This window comes from Phialemonium atrogriseum (genome assembly GCF_030411735.1).
Source record: "Phialemonium atrogriseum strain 8032-3 unplaced genomic scaffold QBC33scaffold_1, whole genome shotgun sequence".
NCBI lineage: Eukaryota > Fungi > Ascomycota > Sordariomycetes > Cephalothecales > Cephalothecaceae > Phialemonium > Phialemonium atrogriseum.
This window is the reverse complement of record NW_026848138.1, coordinates 2241777-2261538: the sequence shown is the minus strand read 5'-3', so window position 1 is coordinate 2261538 and position 19762 is coordinate 2241777. Positions and strand designations below refer to the sequence as shown.

At 55.7% G+C, this 19762-nt stretch overlaps 9 protein-coding genes and 1 non-coding gene across 10 annotated transcripts in view; 4 read left to right on the top strand and 6 right to left on the bottom strand.

Moving 5' to 3' along the window:
• QBC33DRAFT_32006 (uncharacterized protein) overlaps positions 1 to 842 on the top strand; it is a 1431-nt gene extending 589 nt beyond the window's left edge. The window contains exon 2 of the mRNA XM_060423582.1: positions 175 to 842. Coding sequence (XP_060289074.1) covers positions 175 to 766 — 592 coding nt within the window. The 3' untranslated portion in view covers positions 767 to 842. The remainder of the gene's footprint in view (positions 1 to 174) is intronic.
• A 637-nt stretch (positions 843 to 1479) lies between these two features.
• QBC33DRAFT_584283 (uncharacterized protein) lies at positions 1480 to 2116 on the top strand (the record flags this gene model as incomplete). Its single annotated transcript, XM_060431401.1, has 3 exons — positions 1480 to 1543; positions 1594 to 1712; positions 1789 to 2116. Exons 1-3 carry the CDS (start codon positions 1526 to 1528, stop codon positions 2114 to 2116), a joined length of 465 nt encoding a protein of 154 aa, XP_060289073.1. The 5' UTR covers positions 1480 to 1525.
• A 540-nt stretch (positions 2117 to 2656) lies between these two features.
• On the top strand, positions 2657 to 4404 carry QBC33DRAFT_575289 (F-box domain-containing protein; the record flags this gene model as incomplete). Its single annotated transcript, XM_060430816.1, has 6 exons — positions 2657 to 2989; positions 3029 to 3416; positions 3465 to 3811; positions 3883 to 4071; positions 4107 to 4291; positions 4380 to 4404. 6 exons carry the CDS (start codon positions 2657 to 2659, stop codon positions 4402 to 4404), a joined length of 1467 nt encoding a protein of 488 aa, XP_060289072.1.
• Positions 4405 to 5491: 1087 nt separating this feature from the next.
• Positions 5492 to 7009, bottom strand: QBC33DRAFT_484234 (uncharacterized protein; the record flags this gene model as incomplete). The annotated part of the gene is made up of 2 exons (XM_060425393.1): positions 6716 to 7009; positions 5492 to 6653 (listed from the first exon to the last, which is right to left on the bottom strand). Exons 1-2 carry the CDS (start codon positions 6796 to 6798, stop codon positions 5492 to 5494), a joined length of 1245 nt encoding a protein of 414 aa, XP_060289071.1. The 5' UTR covers positions 6799 to 7009.
• Positions 7010 to 7348: 339 nt separating this feature from the next.
• QBC33DRAFT_31924 (glycosyl hydrolase) lies at positions 7349 to 8910 on the bottom strand. Its single transcript, XM_060423569.1, has 3 exons — positions 8601 to 8910; positions 8003 to 8546; positions 7349 to 7940 (listed from the first exon to the last, which is right to left on the bottom strand). Exons 2-3 carry the CDS (start codon positions 8533 to 8535, stop codon positions 7475 to 7477), a joined length of 999 nt encoding a protein of 332 aa, XP_060289070.1. The 5' UTR covers positions 8536 to 8546; positions 8601 to 8910; the 3' UTR covers positions 7349 to 7474.
• A 1584-nt stretch (positions 8911 to 10494) lies between these two features.
• On the bottom strand, positions 10495 to 12627 carry QBC33DRAFT_510670 (uncharacterized protein; the record flags this gene model as incomplete). Its single annotated transcript, XM_060425783.1, has 1 exon — positions 10495 to 12627. One exon carries the CDS (start codon positions 12625 to 12627, stop codon positions 10495 to 10497), a length of 2133 nt encoding a protein of 710 aa, XP_060289069.1.
• A 587-nt stretch (positions 12628 to 13214) lies between these two features.
• On the bottom strand, positions 13215 to 14345 carry QBC33DRAFT_442713 (beta-lactamase-like protein; the record flags this gene model as incomplete). Its single annotated transcript, XM_060424196.1, has 2 exons — positions 13215 to 13574; positions 13635 to 14345. 2 exons carry the CDS (start codon positions 14343 to 14345, stop codon positions 13215 to 13217), a joined length of 1071 nt encoding a protein of 356 aa, XP_060289068.1.
• Positions 14346 to 14711: 366 nt separating this feature from the next.
• QBC33DRAFT_575286 (uncharacterized protein) lies at positions 14712 to 15466 on the bottom strand (the record flags this gene model as incomplete). The annotated part of the gene is made up of 3 exons (XM_060430815.1): positions 14712 to 14804; positions 14846 to 15241; positions 15344 to 15466. 3 exons carry the CDS (start codon positions 15464 to 15466, stop codon positions 14712 to 14714), a joined length of 612 nt encoding a protein of 203 aa, XP_060289067.1.
• Positions 15467 to 15784: 318 nt separating this feature from the next.
• Positions 15785 to 15865, top strand: QBC33DRAFT_t9. Its single transcript has one exon. It is a non-coding gene; the product is annotated as a tRNA-Pro (tRNA).
• Positions 15866 to 16406: 541 nt separating this feature from the next.
• QBC33DRAFT_565306 (aspartic-type endopeptidase-like protein) lies at positions 16407 to 18100 on the bottom strand (the record flags this gene model as incomplete). The annotated part of the gene is made up of 3 exons (XM_060430415.1): positions 16996 to 18100; positions 16793 to 16940; positions 16407 to 16720 (listed from the first exon to the last, which is right to left on the bottom strand). Exons 1-3 carry the CDS (start codon positions 17881 to 17883, stop codon positions 16407 to 16409), a joined length of 1350 nt encoding a protein of 449 aa, XP_060289066.1. The 5' UTR covers positions 17884 to 18100.
• Between the last annotated feature and the right edge of the window lie 1662 nt (positions 18101 to 19762).

The window sequence follows — 19762 nt, the reverse complement described above, 5'->3', positions numbered from 1 at the left end:
GCCTGTCCCGCCCGGCCCCACAACTTCTCCGTCGGGTCTTTTTACGTTATAAAACCCAGGGTGTGGGCCCCGGGGGGGGGGGGGGGGCCCGCCCCCCCCCCCCCCCCCCCCCCCCAAGAACCACACCGCCCCTCTCCTCTCGCCAAGCTAACGCGCACAATCCCCCTTCCCAAGCGGCTACGCATGCCAGAAAGGGTCCCAGTGGCCATGGTACTATACGGACCCCTGCACCCGCGATTACCCCGGCACCGTCGAAGTGATATACACCAGCAGCGCGCCCGGCCACTACGTCACGGCGACGAAATCAGGCGCGGGCGTGAACGCCTACGGGCTCGAGATCCGATGGCAGTCGACCGATTTCGCATCGTCGTCGCCGTCATCGTCGCCGTCGTCAAAGTCGTCACCCACAGAATCGACGACGGGGCCCTCCTCGACGGGGGGCCCCACGGCGCCGGCCCAGGAATCAAACGGCAGCGGTGGCGGGGGCGGAGGAGGAGGCCTGTCGGCGGGCGCCAAGGCGGGGATCGGCATCGGCGCGGCCATCGGCGCCATCCTCGTCCTCGTCGGCGTGGCGTTCTTCGTGCGTCGGGCGAGGACGCGGCGCGGGCCCGTTGGTGCGGCGGTGCCGGATGACGGGAAGGGATATTATGCCGGTCACCTGCCGCCGGGCCCGGCTGCTCCTACGGAGCTGTGGACGAAGCAGTCGCATGCGGAGTTGCCGGGGCCCCAGCAGTATGTTTCGGAGCTGCCGACTGAGAGGGGCTGATGGGGGGCGGGGGGGATGAGCGGGGTCTCGTGGGTGCGTGTTTGAGCAGTAATGGTTGGGTTATGAGCAGCACTGGTAGCTGCCTTGGTTGGGGATGTTGGTACAGACCCACTGGTTACATGGCTCATGGCTAGGTTGCCGAACATCTTGGTCATGACCGTTGATGTGAATGCGAGGGAAATGGGTTCAATTCGAGATCCGGAATATAAAGCAAGGAGTTGTTGGGATTTGCGAGCGATAGGTGTATATTCATGGCAATACCCCATAATAATATCAAGTCTTGCACCGGTTTCTTTCCAGAGTCTTCTACCTTTTGAACTGACACCCTAATCTCACCATCTTCTTGACTATCTCATGACTTGAGGGACAAAATTTGCCCAATGATTGGGGTAGTTTCATCTTGAAAGCCACTTGGGGACATTGGGAGGTGCGCTAAACCCTAGAAGCAGAGAACGCTTGGAATGGACAGTCAATTTGTCTCATGAGATGATTGGAGATGAGGGCTTGACGGCGATTCACTTCTCCTTTTCTATGACACATCGTATGGCCAGCGTATATTCACTATGATGGTTTGTGTGATGGTTTGTGTGTTATTCTATTCCACCTCCTTACGTGTGAAGGTGAAGGTGATGGAAGTCCCTCTGAAAACTATTTAAACAACTGACTACGCAACCCTACCAAGCCTACCCATTGCAATTTATCCCCATTTCACAGTCCACAGAGTTGCATCCATTCTCGCTGGCTCCAAATACGGGCAAGATGGCACCGCAAATCGGCGTAAGCTTGCCGTTCAATTCCGGAGCGATCAATACTGACTTCTAAGATAGTATATGCACCTCGAGGCCGTTCAGTACTACTACGGCCAACTGAAGCCCAACCTGGAGGAAGCCAACGTCGACATGATGTGGAACAACATCCTCCCTCTGTACTTTACAGTCGAGGGCGGGTACGGCAATGAGCTGCAGCCGCGGAACTGGGCCAATACTGTCACGACCAATGCCGACCTTACTTACCATCCGGAGTATCAGGAACGGCCTGTTGAAGAAGAAAGTGGTCCTCGTCGAGGTTATCGGCGACACGGGTTCGGATAGGGTCTGGAAGGATGCGGTCGAAGAGGCCACCAACTACACGACGGTGGTTCGGGATTCTCAGTCTGCGTATGACAACACTACCGAGATGATGTACGCCATCGTCACCGTTGGCTGCCATTCACGCTTCTACGAGTTGGCGCCGGGCGAGCGGCTGCTAGAGGACTATGGCAATACCGGGGGTAGGCCGTATGAATTTAAGGAGGACGAAGGCGATATTGATCGTCTCCTGATGGAATTGGTCAACAAGGCATCGCACTGAGCTGTCCTTTCTTGACAGCACAGAGGCGTTAGGGCTTGACGAAGGTTCAATCCTACTTTATCCAGAACCTAGGTAGTTACCCGACAAACTCTCAGAACTTACGCTCGGAACTAGCAAACTTTAACGCCAAACCTTGTGCGGCTTTCCGAGTATAATAGTCCGGGTGCAGCATCATCCCAGCCCCCTCCATTTTCTCCCTCCATTTTGCTTCTGTCAGCCATCTGCTATTCTCTCCGCAATTCCCTGCTCTCGGTACAAAGATGAGCCCCAGGGTCTATGCCTGCACGCTATGCGGGTGGCGTATTCTTGATGGGCCAGGTTTTGTTTCTTGGATGAATCAGTTCCGTGGCCGTAAGTGCACTGGCGATGTTTTGCAGCGGCCCAAGCTGACCCGACTCAGTGTATTCCAGTCCCGAAGGAGTTGTACTTACTGGTGTTGGCCTGTACAATGACCTGAGACGGGGTGAATATATTGCTCCTGTCGACTCCAACGGTCGATGGAACGATCCGGGCTATAACAACCCACATCAATTCAGCGCCATGGCCCAACGTGAGGTTATAAGTCGCCATGGCTTCCTCTTTCACGAAGCTTGTTGGTCTCTCCTTGAGAAGGCCGTTCGCCCTGGAAAGGTGCCCCGCATCAGATTATTTGATGTTTGCAACTCCCTCCCGTTCCCATTGCACGGAGATAGCATCAGCTGGGGCCACGATTACGGAGGGCGGAGCTTTATAGACGCTGGACATCACTTCCCGCCGGGCGATCGCTTTGGGGACCGAGAGTACACCGAACCCGACCGTGTTTTCAGCTCGGATCCCTATGATATTCCAGATGTTGAACGACTACTACGGAGGAACCACAAGCACCATGGCCGAGTACGACGTGTCCAGCTTTCATCATACCGGTAATCCGAGGTGAGTGTTTCAGCGCGCTTCCTGAAGAGCTTTTGCGCAGAGATTGCCACATACCTGCCGACAACGGACGTCTTGAATGCTCGTCTTGCCTCCAGGGCGTTTTGGCCGACATTCCACAGCCAGCAATTCTGGGGCTCTAGATTCAGGGGAGGTTTTGACCGTTCGTGGCTCTTTGAAGCGTGGGATGGCGAACGAGCTCGAGACTGGCGATGGCTATACCATCGAACGAATGATGCGCATATCGGTCCCGGCCTTCAAAACAGAAAACGGATTTGGACCTTGATCCTGAAGCTCCTGGACATCCTAAGTCTCCGTTGGAATCCGTTGCCCGAGTCATCTTCACCATGTCTGATAGACTTTGAAATATCCCCGTGGTCGCAGGCGGGTGGTGATTTGAGGGAGGAACCTGCCAATATTTTTTACCGGTTCGAGGAAGGTTGCCGCCTCCTCCATAAGCAACGCGTATCCGTCCCAGATAATCTGGCGCAGTTTTCGGCTTCATCTGTTCGTGTTGGAGATTTGGAGTACATTGCCGGAATAAAACTTACCACGGTTACCGGAGAAACCGTTCAGTTGGGGTACCAGGCCGTAAACGAACGTTCATTAGCCCTCTCCGACGTAAGAGGGTTCAACTTGGCCATAGGATTACGGGGTATCCAAGCCCTGCAGTGCATAACTGGGGGAGCCAGCACATCTCGCTGGCTTGGATGTCTGGACGACTCGTCGAAAACGAAGCGTCTGGCTCTGTCCGACCGCGTTGCCGCACTGGAAGCAGGCTTTGATGTAAGCAGCAGTAACGGGACATTTTCATTGTTCTCTTCCAATTGTTCTCTGGCATTAATCAATCCTCACAGGGGTGCAAAATGGTGAGCCTGGCCGTTTGCCAGCGCATGACGTCCTCGACACGGGCGCCGCAGGTCGAGGACAAGTTGAGAAACTTGGCAATGTGGTATCCTGACATTCCGGGTTCGACTCTGTGCCTGAACGACAATTCCTTTCTCCCTCGCGATCACTATGTTGACGGATATAAACCCCTGGTTTGGGTTTCTTTCGGGGTCCCCGCGGCATTTACCTGCAGCATCTGACCAGAATTTCCGCCAGGTGCTGGGGCGTAATACATCGCATCGACTTCTCCTACAACAAAGAATCCCCTGTCGAACATCAAACTTTTGGACGCCATAAGCCTCGTTATTGCGAAAACGTCATCCATTTTTCCATTGATGGGCCCGGAGGTGAGGTAATCAACGCCATCGAGGTTTATCAGTATTACGATATTTCCATCTCAAGGGATATCTGGCAAGCTAAAGAAGGGGCGTTAGTGTCCTGTAAGGTAAGTAAATTCCGTCCACAGATATATCATTCGTCGCATTTTTTAATCTACTGAAACCAATTTCGGCTTTTTCTACATATAGATGTTCACGAACCGAGGAAGATCCTGTCTTTTCTCCCAATATCCAAGTTCGCTGAGCGATCTCGTTCCGAAGTTGCTTACCATAGCCCCTGGGACTACTATAACCGGATTCTATGGAACTCAGGTACGAAGGCCCTGGATGAATCCATCGTGGCAACCAGACCCCGCTGATGAACGAACATAGCGCCCTCAATACGGCCCCGGAATCACAGGGTTAGGGGTAATCTCAGAGACGATTAGGACAGAGTAGAGAAATTTATGGGGGCGCCTTGGTATTCAGCTTCTAGAAGGTCGTCGTGGTTGCTGTGGTCTTTGGACAAAAGTTACTTGCAGCTGTTTGGATGCAGCTGTTTGGTCATGTCTAGCTGAGTGTTGTTATGCCCTACGCCAGCTCGCGAGGAGCTCTCTTTGGACTGCATGTTTTTCGAATACGGTGGCATCAAGAGATTCAGAAAACCAATCCCCCCCCCCCCCCAAAGATCTGGACGACCAAACATAGATGGCGAGGGAGATGTTTGAAATGTATGTTCGCGAAGACATCGTTTGCTATGTGAATAGTGACCCTAGGTAGGTTATTGCTTGATGTTCCCCCACCCACATGCTATCCAAAAGGGAATTTCTCTGCGGGCATGTGCCATTTGCTCTGCAGGCAGGCTGCTGCTAGTGTTATTATTGTTACTATTGCTAGTGCTTTGCTCTTGCTATTTCTAGCAAGAGCAATAGCGATAGACAGCGACGGCAATAGCAATGAACAGTGATGGCAGTAGCGATAGACAGCAACAGCAACAGCAAGTGGCTGTTGCCAATTTCTGCCACCTGTGATGCACTGACTGCCTGCCTACGGAGCATATGGCGCATGCCCCTTGGAGAAATGCCCATCAAAAAAGACTTACGACGTCAACTGGACGAGTTCCAGAAGAATGCGATCCTATCGTTTTCATCCCTCTTGAAATGGTACACATTGCCCCCGGTATTGTAGTATTGAAAAGTTTTATCATCAAACATATCTAGTCGCTTGTGGATTTCCATTGACTATGCGAGGCAACTCTTCCTTAAACAGGCTGAAAAGTAATGCCATCGATCCTGTTGACACTCGTGGCACCAAACAGGAACTCAAACTTGACAGTCGCCGTGGTAACCCCAGCAGGTACAGTCCAGAGCAACTCGTTGGCGTGATAGACGCCCAAAGGGTAATGGTCCTGAGCATCGACAGTCTTGCCAGCAGCACCCTCGTTGATCCTGACGCCAACGAACCCGTCGGAACCAGAGCTGAACCAGGTATAGAACGTGAGCTTGTACGTCCACCCCGGCGTGACGGGCAGCAGCTTACTCCAGACCCTCGCGCTGACGCCCAGCTCGGTATGCACGGCCGGGTAATGGAAGTCGACCTCAAACACCCTCCCCGAGATGAACCCCCCGCCCTCCACGACGCCCGCCGTCGCCGCCGGGTCGGGCACCTCGACGGTCCAGGACCCGACGCCGCACTCAAAGTCGCCGTTGGGCAGGATCCCCGGCCACGGCCCGTCGTCGCATGACGCCAGCGCGACGAACGACACGGCGTCGATGCGGCTGACGGTCGCGGGCGGCCCGACCAGGAACTCAAACTCCGGGACGGCCGCCGTGTCGCCCGCCTTCGCCGTCCACGCCAGCTTGTTGACGTGCCACACGTCCATGCCAAAGTCGCCGGCGTCGACCGTCTGGTGCGGCAGGCCGTTGATCTTGACGCCGACGAAGCCCTCGGAGCCGGGCTTGAACCAGGTCGCGAAGCTGAGCAGGTAGGTGACACCCGGCGTGACGGGAACCGGCGCGGCGAGGACGCGCGCGCTGACCCCTTGGTCGTTCGCGACCGATGGCGGGTTGAAGTCGATCTGGAACGAGTGCCCGCTGGTGTACCCCGTGGGCACGATGCTATCTGTCGCGGCCGAGTCCGGCAGCTGGACGGTCCAGGGCGCGAGGCCGCACTCAAAGTCCCCGTTGACGACGCCGGCGGTGGCCGTCGGGGTGCACGTGGCCGTCGGCGTCGGAGCGGGCCCGCTGCAGGTCGGGCCGCACTTGCAGGCGGAGATGTACTTGGCGGGGGCGGTGCCGCAGGCCGCCGTTGCCCTCGTCGGGAAATTGGTGGCGGTTACGCCGTTGGCCGTGACGGTTGCGCAGAAGGCCGACGCGACCGAGACGGCGGAGGGCGATGGGCATGGGAAGAGGGCGCGGTAGCAGCTGGGATTGGTGTTAGTGGCTGTATGGTGGATTCCATAGGGGCATTGCTAATTACTACTTACTTGTCAGCAGCGCAAGCATTTGCGCCAACGGTGAGGAGACATGCTGATAGCAGCGCACCCCATTTCAAGCCTGACGACATCATGGTGCGAGACTGAAGAGGCACAAGTTGATGCTCTTCTCGGTGTGCTCCTGAGAGTTATTGATCTTGATTGAGGTCTCCCGGCTGTTGACATGTTCTTATAATCCAGCACCCAACGCTTCCTGTTCCTCCCAGGATCAGTTGTTTGTTGTTTTCCCCTGCGAGCATGCCATGTCACATCGCAGGCTCAGCTCGATAGGTGTTCTTGGCTGCGTCAATATCACAACAAATTCACCACAGAAAACTGGCGAGATTCTCAGCCCTGGCTGCGCTACAGCTCGCTCCGACGCCACATGCCGGGAGGAAGCGTGGATAGCGCAGGCGTGCCGGCTTATACGAGGCGCCACGAAACTCGGAAAGGGTCTAGGCCACGCTGGAATCAGCCCGGCCCCTGATGCTTCTTGACTCCACGATCCAGAATTGGACATCACTGCGGACTCCCCATGCGGGCCATCCCGTTCAATACATGCTTGTATGCAGGACCACTCGTCTTTCTTAGCTATGATTAGCTACCATCAACCTCTAAACCAATTCCAGGCAGTAATAAGCGAAGAGCACTCCATTCTTCGCGCCACTTTTGGTACGCGCATATAATCACGCAACTGGTTCCATTCACAATCTTTTTACTTCATATTTTTTAAGCCACAAGGCGGTCGGCTAACAGACGAACCCACTCTCATCAGGTGCTTAACAACACCTTGTCTTTTGACGCGGAAAGCCCACTGTAAAACATGCACCTCCCCGCAGGACAGTTGGCATGAAAGACCAACCGGTCCGCGCCCGGCGCACTCGTAGCGCCACCGGGCGAAGCCAAGCCCCCGAGGTCTCCCGTCCCGATCAGCGGGGCCGCGCCGCGCTCGTACGGCCCGGCGATGCTGGCCGAGGTGGCGTACTTGACGTCGTACTCGGCCGACGAGTAGCAGTGCGAGCTGTACAGCAGCACGTAGGTGCCGTCGGGCGCGCGGGCGAGGCTCGGCGCCTCGACGAGCGGGCCGTCGGCGTCGGTGCGGTCGAGGATCTGCGTCGCCGACCCCACGGGCGTCACCCAGTCGTCGGCCGACATCTGCTGCAGCATGATCGGCGTGCTGTGAATGGGCGCGACGCCGTTGTTGCAGTCCCCGCCGTTGCCCTTGTTGTTGCCGTCGCTGGGGATCGGTTGTGTCAGAATTGGAGTTTTGGGGGGACTCTTTCATGGGGACGCACTCACATTTTATACACGACCCATCTCGTGCCCGTCGCCTCGTCAAAGTATCCAGCCGGGTCGATGGCGCCTCCCTGGTCCAGGGGACAGCTCAGCGGCTGGGAGCTGGCAGTGTACGGGCCGAGGACGAACCCCGACGTGGCCGTGCCGACGCAGTGCTGCCCCGGCGTCCCCGCCGTCGACTCGCCCGAATAGAACAGCACGTAGCGGCCGTCGGCGATCTTCCGGACGTCGGGGGCCCACGTGTTTTTGCCCGTCGTCCACGGGCCTGGGTCCGGCATGACGTCCGTGTCCAGGAGCGTCCACGGGCCCTGGGGCGCCGGTGCCGATGCTGCCTGGACTTGCTTGCCGTTCCCGTTGGTGGCGAAGGCGTACCATTTCCCGTCCGAGTCTTGAAGGATGGACGGGTCTGGGAAGTCCACGTTCAGGACCGGCGCCAGTGCTTCTGACCTGGCTGCCGCTAGGGGGTGTGCTCTGGCCTGGTTGGAGCCAGAGTTGAGGAGTCCCCATGCGGCGATGAGATGACGCAGGTATCGCATTGATATTGATCCTGTTAGGGATGTTAGCCGTTGCCGTTTAGTTGGTCTCCCTTACAAGCACCAACCTCTTATTGCCGTACTAAAGCTCTGAGAAGTTCACACCCAGTGGCTCACAGGTCGTGTACTGTGGGTAACAGGTTTAGGGGGAACGTTTAGGAAGGCAATCCATGCGAGCAGGTCCGTCTTGCCCGTCAGTTAAGTAATTGTTCCGCACCTTCCGCGATCCCTACCTCCCACGGATCCACGGGGGCCATGATCCAACACGCCCGCCGGAGGACGAGTCCATGACATGGCAGCAATCACAGGGTAGCGCCGGTGGAGCCTCCTCCCCCGGGTGTTAATTTGTTTCATCATGACGAGTGGGAAGGCCGGGGGGGGGGAGGGACGGTAACGTCCGTCTTGGCCTTGTCGACTGCGGTCTCGCTCGTGAGCGGGGGGGTTTTTGGAGATTTCAGCTAATCATCCGATCCGATGTTGTATAAGCTTCCGCGTCCTTTAACCGGACGGATTTGCCCGAATCTGCCGGAGAGTGTTAGATTGCTTTCCGAGTTGCCCCGCGATTGATCTCATGCAAACATAATTTAAGCTTTGGTTAGACCCTTCCTGCGCTTACATGAGGCACCCCGAAAGCCACGGCCGGGGTCTGGATTCTTTGGGCATCGCCGTGTCCTCTCCTTACTATAGTAGATTGCACCTCCTATTCTGATACAACCCAAAGTACGATCCTGCCCGACTTGTGGCTGCCCCCTAAAATCTGGGGTCTCCAGTCGTGCATCAGGTAATGAGATGGTTTAAGACACGTTGGAAAATAACCAACAGAATGCAGCTTCTCGGTATATCTAGGAGTTGTTGGATCGCGGAGGGCCAAGTAAGACGTGATACATACATCATTCCCATTTTCTAGCATCTCTTTGTCCGGCGCTGCCGAGGCCATGAGAACCAACCTTTCAGATAATTTCACCTCGTGCTGGGGCTGATCTTCAAGCTGCATGCCGGGCTAGCGGGGAAATGTGGAAAGCTCCGCGGGTTTGCATATTTATGGAGTAATAATTGAAGCCCGTTGCGAACTCCATGATGAGTACTTTAGTCATGGTAAAGCGCCCCCATCAAGGTTGCGAGGAACCATGATCGCAGGTAATCTCAACCCACTTCGGACCCGATCCGGTTTCAAAACTCCATCGTCATGAGGGGGAATACCTTTTATGCTCCTCCCATGCTCCCACAGAAATCCCTCGCTTCAAGCCGGAGCACGTGCCAGTCGGTGACCTCCCTGGGGGAATCCATCCAGTCAGTCGTACACGAAATTCGGCTCCTTGGCGATGGTCCCGATGACCCATGTAGCGTGTTAGAACAGTCACTGCTCCGGAGCAAGCCTCTTTAACCCTTGGACATTGGCAGCCACCATGCTGGATTGGACATGGCTGTGTCTCGTCAGAATCAATGTGCCATAACTTTGTTGTAAAAGCTTACTCTTCAGACCAATCCTCAATTGTCAGTTTTAGTGAAAGGGGGGAAACGCTTGAGTGTTCAGTCCTGGGAGGAAAGGAAGTTGAACAGGCATGCACGTGGCTGAATTATCTGCTAATTAGATGTCAGAGACCGTGGAAGAGAAGAGAGAGGGTTACCTTAAGTTCCGGGATCTTTTTTGGGTTCAACACTGATGAGATAGAAGTGAAATAGCCTCTCTTGTCGACAGAAATTGCTGGCACATGGTGAAAGGGGTAAGGGGATTCTGTCACGCTGGCTTGAAGCTGACCTGGAGTCTGGGCCTAATGCCGCAAGGGATGAACCCGACCTGTAGAATATTTAACTCGTCATTCATAGAGGTAAATTGCAATTACTTCATGTAACCATGTCTCTTGCGACCCAATCTTGGACTGATTACAATGTGCCTGGGAAAAATCACTCCCACCCAAACGAAAAATAGAAAAAGCAAAGACCAAGGACCTGAGTGGCATCCTAATTCATATTGCCCAGAGCCGCATTCACCATATCGACCTCCTCCTTGACAGCTGCATAAATCTCCTCCCCAAACATGTCGTCCAGGTTCTCCGGCAGCCAGCGATGCCTCTCCTCGTCCAGCCGCTCATAGTGTTCGTCTTGGCTCCAGGCTTCTCGTAGCAGATAATTCCGGAAGAACTCTTCCACGTCAGACACAGTGACATCCTCCCTGCATCCCGACTTTACAGGCCAGACGACCATTCCGAAGTCAGCCTTCGCGGCGCAGAACCCGACCGGAGCATCTCTTGCCCCAAAGCCAAACCACCCACCGTGCGGTGGCGGCTGCCACCTCGGCACCGCGAGCTCCAGGTACATCCTCTCAAGATGGACCCAACCATCGCGATACCTCTGGCAGATGTAATCCCACTCGGTCCACTCATGACTTGTGAGCTGCGTGTTGGCCTCATCCTGCAGTCGCTCGCTCTCAAACTGCAGTCGCTCGCTCGCCTTGCGCAGCTTCTTGTTCTCCTTGCGCATCCGCTTGCTCTCTTTGCCCAGGCGCCTATTCTTGGCCGACAACTCCTCATTGTACTCCCGCAGGTCGTCGGCCTCGGCGCGAAGCGTCTCGTTCAGGGTGCGCAGTCCCTCGGCCTCGACGAGCGCCACGCGCCGGGACTCCTCCGCAGCGTCCCGGAGCTCGGTCTCGGCGCGCAGCTTCTCCTCCAGCTCACTGCTGGCGGCCTGGAACCCGGCGCGCAGCTCCTCCTCCAGCTCGCCGTTGGCGGCCTCAAACCCGGCGCGCAGCTCCTCGACCTCGCCGCGGAACCTCTCGAACCCGGCGTGGAGCTCCCCGGCCTTGGCGCGGGTCCTCTCGTTCTCTGCGCGCAGCCCCTCGGCCTCGGCGGCCGCCGCGAGCAGGGCCTCGGCCGTCTTCACCTCGGCGTCGAACCACGCCTTGCGCTCCGCCACCAGCTCGTCGTTGGTGAGCTCGAGGCTGGCGCGCAGGCGCTCGGACTCTCCGCGCAGCGTCTCGTTCTCGGCGCGCAGGCGCGCTGCCTCGGCGGTCGCCACGCTCAGGGACGCCGCCGCGTCCTCCTCGCCCGCCCACAGCCAGTCGGCCTCGGTGCGCAGCCTCTCGTTCGCGGCGCGCAGGCAGTCGGCCCCGATGCGCAGCCTCTCGTTCTCGGCGTGCAGCTCGTCCGACTCGCCGCGCAGCCGCTCGTTCTCCTCGCGCAGCTCCGACGCCTCGGCGCCTGCCTGGCTCAGGGACGCCGCCGCGGCCTCCTCGTCCGAGGACCGCCAGTCGGCCTCGTTGCACAGTCGCTCGTTCTCGGCGCGCAGCCCCTCGGCCTCGGTGCGCAGCTTCTCGGTCTCCTCGCGCAGCTGGCCGTTCTCGGTCTCCAGCGGCCCCTCCAGTTTGGCCCACGCAGCGCTCTCTTCGAGCTGCCGCTCGATCTTGTCGAACAAGAAGCGCAGCTTCTCCGCCATCATGTCCGCCTCGTCCTTGTCTTCCACGTCCTTGGCCTGCTGCTGCTGCTGCGCCGCGGTGGTTGTGGCAGGTCGCTCCTCTGCGGCAGGGGCGGCGCTGTTGGCGGTCTCGAGGTCGGCGACATCCTCGGAGCCCCATGACATGTCAATGTCAGGGGTCGATGTGAAGCCGGGTGCAGCCTCCAACGTATCGGGGTTGGGACTCTCATCGTGCTTGCGGGCCACGTGGGTGTCCGGCATATTGAGGGCCCATTCTTCGCGCTGGATGAGGCGCACGGCGTCCTCCTCGGCGGCAGACTTGGGCCTGTTAAGAGCCGAGATGCGGAGCCGGAGCCGGGGAATGCGAGTGGACGAGGTGGATTGGGGAAACAAGAAGCCTTCTGCCCATACCCTTCTCACATCCTCAATTTGGTTTCTATGTAGGGAGCAGAAGGTGAGATATGCGAGCTCTTTGATTTGGCTTGGAGTCGCATACGCCCGCCGAGGGCTGATGGCCACCATGTTCGCCATGGTCTTTTGGATCTGGGAAGTATCGTGTGTGGTAAAGAGTCTATCGCACCGAAGCCCATGGCCAAGATGGAGACCTTTGCAAGTCCACTCCTTGACCGCCGGGTTCCGGAGTCCGAAGACCTCCGCTGGATCCCAACGAGCCGCTAGAGGCATGATGCTGCTAGTCATTCCAAGAGGAGGCGATGTGTCCTCCACGGAAGTGGGAATGGAATCAAAATAGGAGGCAGACGTGGGTATTCCGGTTTTACAGTCAGGTGGTCCAAGGACAGGATGAGGTGATTGGGAACAGAAGAGATGTTTAGGAGAAAAGAAGTGCGGGAGAAGAGAAGTAGGAGAGCATGTATTTATATGCGACTCACTGCCGATAGGGTTCAATACTCGCAATTCAAAATGTTCGGTGAACCTTTTTTTCATCCTTTTCTCGGTCCAGATTTGCAAACCTTGAAGATAATTAATCAACCCTAACTCTGTCACCAAGCTAGAAGTCAGATACCGAAAGATGCAGTAAAACTTTGAACCAAGACATAATTATGCTCCAAGCTACCTAGGGCACCTGATTATGGAAAAAACATGACATGGAAGGGGTAGTCGCAGAGTGCGTTGTGGCGGGTTCTTAAGTTGGGGAGAACGGGAATCTTAAAGGGGAAAGAGGCAAGAGACAAGGAGAGCCTGACGCACGTGGACAGCCAGACGCACGTACAGACAGACTCAAAGATGCCGAACAGTAAGCATTAAGCATTTCACTCCCTGACCTTGAACCGATACTGCTCCCCCCGATCCAGATAGACCACCCGGCCATCCCACCCCTCCTCCGAAACCCCGGCCTTGAAGTCCGAAAGCGGCGACAGGAACAGGTCATAGTCGTCAAAGTGGATCGGCACCGTCACATCCGGGTCCATAAGACGCATCAGTTTCAGCCCCTGCTCGGCATCCATGGTGACCATGACCAGCGGCGCCGACGGGCTGGGGATGGTGGTGCCGCCTAGGTGCACCAGCATCAGGTCGATGCGGCCCCGGCCCAGGCGCTCGGGTATCTCCCTCAGCTCGTCCACGAACAGCGTGTCACCCGAGATGTAGATGCGGTAGCCGTCGGGGCTCAACTGCTCTGCGTCGTCAGCCCCGGCTGGCCTGGAGGATTCCGCCGCCACGGCCGTGGGGACCTCAGGTGCTGCGGTGGGCCGTGCTGGAGGCGGGGAGGGGCTGTAGCCCAACTCCAAAAGATATCCGTTTGTTGGTGGTACGGCGTGCAGGAGGTCGTTGGCCATGGAGAGTAGGCCCGGGGGAACGTGCTTGCCCGGCGTGGCGGTGACCTTGATGACAGGTGTCTTGGCGGCCTTGCCATCGCTGCTGCCGCTGTCAGTTCCGTCGACATAGAGCATCACGCTCTGGAAGAAGTCCAGGGCCCGCACCGAGGTGAATGGGTCATCCTCATTTCTGTCCGAGGTCAGGCACTTCTTGGCGTGGGGCGTGGTGATGATGGGGAAGTCGCGGCTCAGAGAGCCCTCGACCATCCTGTCAAAGTGGTCCTCGTGGTAGTGCGAGAGCAAGATGCAGTCGAGTGGCGGCAGCTCATGCAAGTCGACGGCCGGGCTCTTCAGCCGCTTGCCCGAGACGCCCGGCCCCAGGTGGACGTGGTCGCCGGCGTGCAGGAAGTTCGGGTCTGTGAGGATTCGGACCCCATTCCATTCCAGGACGGTGGTGGCGTTGCCGATGAAGAAAACGATTGCATCCTCGTCGCCCGTCGATCCCCGCGGATGGCTATGTTGCTTCCCCAGAGGCAGTGACGCCGGCGCAGAGGACGTGGTTGGTTGGTCCTTCAAATGGGGCTTGCGCTGGGCCGGGTCCAGGTGAATGTGATCGTTTGCGCTCATCTTGAGATTTCCCTTCCAATTGCGATAAACGGTTGAAATGAGGTATTCGGCTTCTTCCCCGATGCCCGGGACGGGAAGGGGCATGTGTGTATTCCCGTTTTCGCACATCGCAATCATGATGTAATAATTGCTTCGCTCTGAATCAATTCGTCATGCCCCTCTATCAAATTCGCTTCTCCCGATTGCCAGCCCATGGACCCGATATTCGTGATTCAGCATCGTCAACGGTGATCAAAAATCCAACCATAGAAAAATAAATGAATGAAAAACTCAAACATGGTCTCTAATCACATTCCGTCCTTTGGGGTCATGGTGTCTGGGATCCACTGGTCGGGCTTTCGATCGCCAACGTGTAATGTATCGTCCCTACTTCAAAGGTTCAATCCTGCCTTCCTTTCCTTCTACCACGCGTCTCCACATGACTGCAAAGTCGCGATTGACATTCAATGAATAGGGAAACTTAGAATCGGCCACAAGCTGCTTGTTCTTTTCTTGCGAACGGCATACTCTACTCCCTGGGCCTGTAACTCGGGGAAGTTGAGATTGTTCTCCCCCCACTCCATGGTCGAGTTATGGGCGTCGACAAAATCTGCCAGATCGGGATCATTCTGTAGGACGAGCAGGCTGCGGGCGAAGTAGACGTCCTTGGGATACGGTAAGCCCATGTGGCTGCGCTCGCAGAACTGAGGCCGTGGATCACAAAAGCAATCCGATGAGGGAGCCAGGACGAAATAGAAAATAACGCCCTTCAATTTGAAAGTTGGAAACCGGTAGCGCAGCGATAGAAGATATGGGTCAGGGGAGGCTACACGCTCGAATCTTGTGTTGAGAGGTGCAGTCTCGAATAGGTGACACGCAGCATCCAGCTGCTCATCCGGGACGCACACATCCCATTCCTTCCTCCAAGTCAGCAATTAGAATGACAGTGTAGTAGCGGCAGGTTACAAACCTCGTCTACTCGTCCAGCACCAAAAGTAGCGCAATGCCTTCACACCCACGATGCAGCATGGGATATCGGCTGCCTCTAGCAACTGAGTAACCTCAAGTATTTCCGCAGTTCCTGAATGATTACTAGGTCCGCAGTCATCGTGATGATTTCGGGGAGTGTATGACATCGCCATCATGGCAGGTCGTCTGTCAATGGGTGGGATACAACCAGAGGCAAATAATCAAAAGTGAGCAAACGGAGGTCTAGATAGGTAACCTTGGTGCCGCAGACAGTAAGCTATTTACAGAAATCCGAGGTTAGGTTATACTGAAGATTAGAGAGGTATGCTGTTTCCCAACTGGTGTTTCGTTTCGACCTTCTGTTTCGCTTTCATTTTTGCATCTTCATTCTCGATGAGAATTGCTGCGCATGCATGTGCCAGGTCTGTGCGGCACAGGTGGCACCGGCGCACAACATGTACCCATTTAGCCGACGGAGCTATAAATCAGTCGGACCATTGGTCTAGTGGTATGATTCTCGCTTTGGGTTCTCAAATTGCGAGAGGCCCCGCGTTCGAATCGCGGATGGTCCCTGAACTTTGATCTTTTGCAGCATAAGCTGCGATAATCCTTTTTGTCCTTTGATTTCCCCCAGTCTTCTTTTTTGTCTGGATGACAGACATCACGTTGTTGTAGTGGTTATTATGTCTGGCCAATGTTGCTGGCTGTGTCGCTCTTGTATATCTGTTAACATGATTATTTCCACTTGTGATCTTCGTATAACCCACCTTCTAGCCTGCTCTTCTCACTGAACAAACTACGGTATAGTGAACTCTTGCCATATCCAATTGGCGCTGTCTGCTATCATCATCACTGCGGTCGCTGTCACTTCAACCACTCCTTGGGAAGGGCCAAGGGCGTGATGCGATAGAACTCGGATTATACCATGCCGCGAGGGTTTGAAAATGATTAAAAGTCTCTCTACATGACTGCGATTACTAAGTTGAAACTCTCCCTAAGTTGTGACAACACACCAACATGCCCCAGATTTGGGAAACATACACCAAGAGGATCGAAAGTACGAAAGAATCAAATTTCGGAGGTCCTCAGACGCTCCCATCATCCGAAACCATGTCAGTAGAACTGACGGCTTATGAACCTCATCTGTCCATTCCCGACATCAAACACGGCGAGGACGTTCTGGAGGAAGACGTCACCCAAGATGTATGGCCCTGCTCCTCCACTCGCTATGGCCGTCATGCAGAGCCCGGTGACGGGATCCACCATGCCCTGGTAGATCAGATCGACGGGGTTGATATAGAAACTCAAGCCGTCGAGGATGACCGCAAATGGCGGGGCTTGGGCGTCGCAGGCCGTGAAGTAGGCCCCGTACATCCAGAGGTATATGGCAGATGGCCTGAAGGCTGCATTGATTGCAGCCGCGAGGGCTTTTGTTTCGGAGGAGTCAGAGGTCAGCTCTCGAACTTGGCCATGGGGGCAATACCATCCGGGGAACCTACGCGGAGGAAGATACATCAGCGTGGTGCCCGTGTCGATGATGAAAGGGAACTTTGAGACATCTGTAGTCGAGCCCCATTTGAACCCGTCGGGGATGATTGTGTAGAACGAGTGTTCCCACGCCGTGATTGGGTTGTTGATGAGGTTGGTCTGGGAAGACTTGGTTAGTGGATTGGCCTGATCATGGAAGAGGTCGTCGACGTACGATGACGATATCCAGAGCTACGGAGGTGGAGAGGTCGAGCCCGGTCACAGGTGGGATGCCACCCCAACCAAGCAGGCCGTCTGACGAGTTCCGGTTGATGGCGACGCTGAAGTAGGGCGGGATCAAACCATCACTGACCATGGTGGTGAACAGAGGCGAATAGAGTACCTGATTCCCCCACCCATGGTCTGAAGCATTACCGATATAGGCATTGGTAAGGGTCGGGTAAGCAAGACCCACCAACCCGCTGGTCATGTTGTTGCCGCGCCAGTAGGTTGTGTTGGCGAGGCCGACCTGTTGTTTCTTGACCGTGATGTTGCCGACCGTGATGTCGTTGTAGCCCATCTGCCCAGACACGGTCTCGCCGTCGCCGTACTGGATATACAGGTGCTCCTGCGGGATGGAGCCGTACTGAAAGTCGGTTGGCTGGGCCGGTCCAAAGCCACAGCTGGCTTGTTCAACGATCTGGCCAGTGTAGTCAAGGCAGCGGAAGCCATCCTGGACGACCCACGTGTCCGAGCTTCCCGTGTCGAGAATGAGACTGACGGGGGTTTCATGGAACATCAGCTGGATCGCATATTGGGTGCCGTAGGCGGTGGTGGAGGTGATGTTCTCGTAGCCGCCGCCGCCGCCGTTGAGCTGGCGCTGGTGCTCCCCCAGAACTGCCGCCGCAGACCTGGAATTGGTCCCAGATCCGCGGTGGGCCTGAATTGCCTGGTAGTTTTGGGTGACCTTGTCAGGATTTGGCGGGAGATTGGCCTTGACGAGCTTGTACTTGATACCAGACAGAGGCGTGAGGGAGCTAAGGACATTGCTGCGAGCCGAGGCAGATGCGATGACAAGCAGGCAAGCAGCAAGGGCAGACCTGAGAGTGAGCCCCAATTCCATGTTTTCGGTGGGAGGGATGAGGAATAGCGAGAGATGGGATGCCCAGATGAATGAATGTATGGCCGTGGAAAGACGGTGGAAGAGAGAGACCGTCGTATTTGAACATATCTGAGCAGCGGAGGAATAAGCCTTCTTTGAGTAAAACTATGGAAATACCCGGGACCCCAAAGGGGAAGAAAAAGGCGTCAAACAGAAAGATCTTGGTGGTGGAGTACGGAAGTCGAGTGGATGATGCTGCATGTGGCCGCGGATGTGCGCCTTGCCAATCTGGAAGACTGCGGCACCCGCCCCCTATAGGGTCGTTTGTAGAGACCATATTAGGCAAGGGGGACGCAGCGCTTTCTCCCTCTGGTGTAACGCTCCATGACCCTGGGATGCGAAGGCCCGAGTTCACCGCTGTCCTCGACGTTATCTCGAGTGGGATTATGATGGGGGCCGAAGGCTCTTTCTCGCTGTCTTACCCTCTCTTTCACATTTATCACTTGATAACCTACTTGGACTCATCAACGTTTCAATACCCTATTAGGAAGACACGCAGTCCGCAGGCAAACCTACCCAAGAGTCCTACACAATGCTTCGCTAACCCTACACAATCAATAACATCCATGATGGTCAATCATAGGCTTGACCGAACAGCTACTAACCCTGCCCCTCTTGGCTAGACATCGAATGACATCGGGAGATATTCAAACGGCAACAGTGCATGATCTAGGTTTCAATAATGCTTCCATTCCCTCCCGTTATCCCCGCCATTCCCGTCTTGGACGGCACCGCCATGGCTGCCATCGAATCGCTTGTGCTGGAAACACGGTACCAGTTGTGGGTGAGCTGCCAACTCCCCTCGTGTCACCCGCTTCGTGAACTCAACTGATATTCGAGGCAGGTACTTGTACAACAGGGTCGCCGCTAAGCTGCGAGGTCCCGATTCGCCGACATGGGAGGTCGTTTGCCGACATGATCGAGATCCAGTAGGCAGTAGTACTACCTGCATGATGGTAGGGAGGCGGCGGTACTGTGTCTCAACGGGCTCCTGCTCCTCGCTTGATAAAAAGACTGCCCCGAAGACTGTCCAATACTACATTCACTGGAATTCGGATGGATACTCCCGTAAGAGGTCAAATACCCGGACGCTGCTGCGACCCGGGCGGCCGGGTAAGATTAATGCGACGGAAGCAGAGCCATATCCACTTGCGGGATTCATAAGGGAAGGGTAAGCTGGTGCAGTTCCCAGTACGAATTCTTTGCTCAGATTGAACAAAGTCGGCGGAGCGAATGTCAAGGATGAAGAATTTGTGTCTGTCTATTCCGTAGTATGGGTGAGAATTACCGAGTACTCTGAAGTCTTCACTGGGATGCGAAAGGTGGGAAGAGGTTCGGAATGCTAAGGTCTGTGTGGGAAGGAAAGTTTGGGGGTCACGTGCATGGAGCATAGGATGTGGCGAGCAATGTGGCGAATCAAATTGCCGAAACCTGGATCAAACACTACACTAACTGCTTTCCAGTTTTCCCACCCAATTCTTCCAACTTTCCACATTTCTGTCTTCCTCTCCCCCCTTCCTTCCATCGCGCTTTCTTTTCCTACCCTTACGACATCATCTGCATGCAGCTCCATCCTGGAGACTTTGTGTAACGACAAGGTTGGTGGTTTACCTGTTCTTGTTGGAGCAACGGCAAATGAATACCTCGATTTGGGCGTGCCATCCAGAAATAACAGCTGCGACGCGTGACCTCTTGACTGCGCCTTTGTTCCTCTACGCGAATAGGTGAAAACAACTATTGAGCTTCCACTTGAATTGAACGTGGTCAATTGTCACCAAATCCTGAGTTCCATCTGTAGGCACTTGGGCAGAATAATTCACCGCCCTCGGCCTCGACCGAC

Excerpts from the sequence above, each read along its gene's own strand:
- QBC33DRAFT_31924 (XM_060423569.1), bottom strand. The coding sequence starts at position 8,535 with ATGCGATACCTGCGTCATCTCATCGCCGCATGGGGACTCCTCAACTCT. Across the intron at positions 7,941-8,002 it reads AGATGGGTCGTGTATAAAAT|CGACGGCAACAACAAGGGCA; the intron begins GTGAGTGCGTCC and ends ACCGATCCCCAG.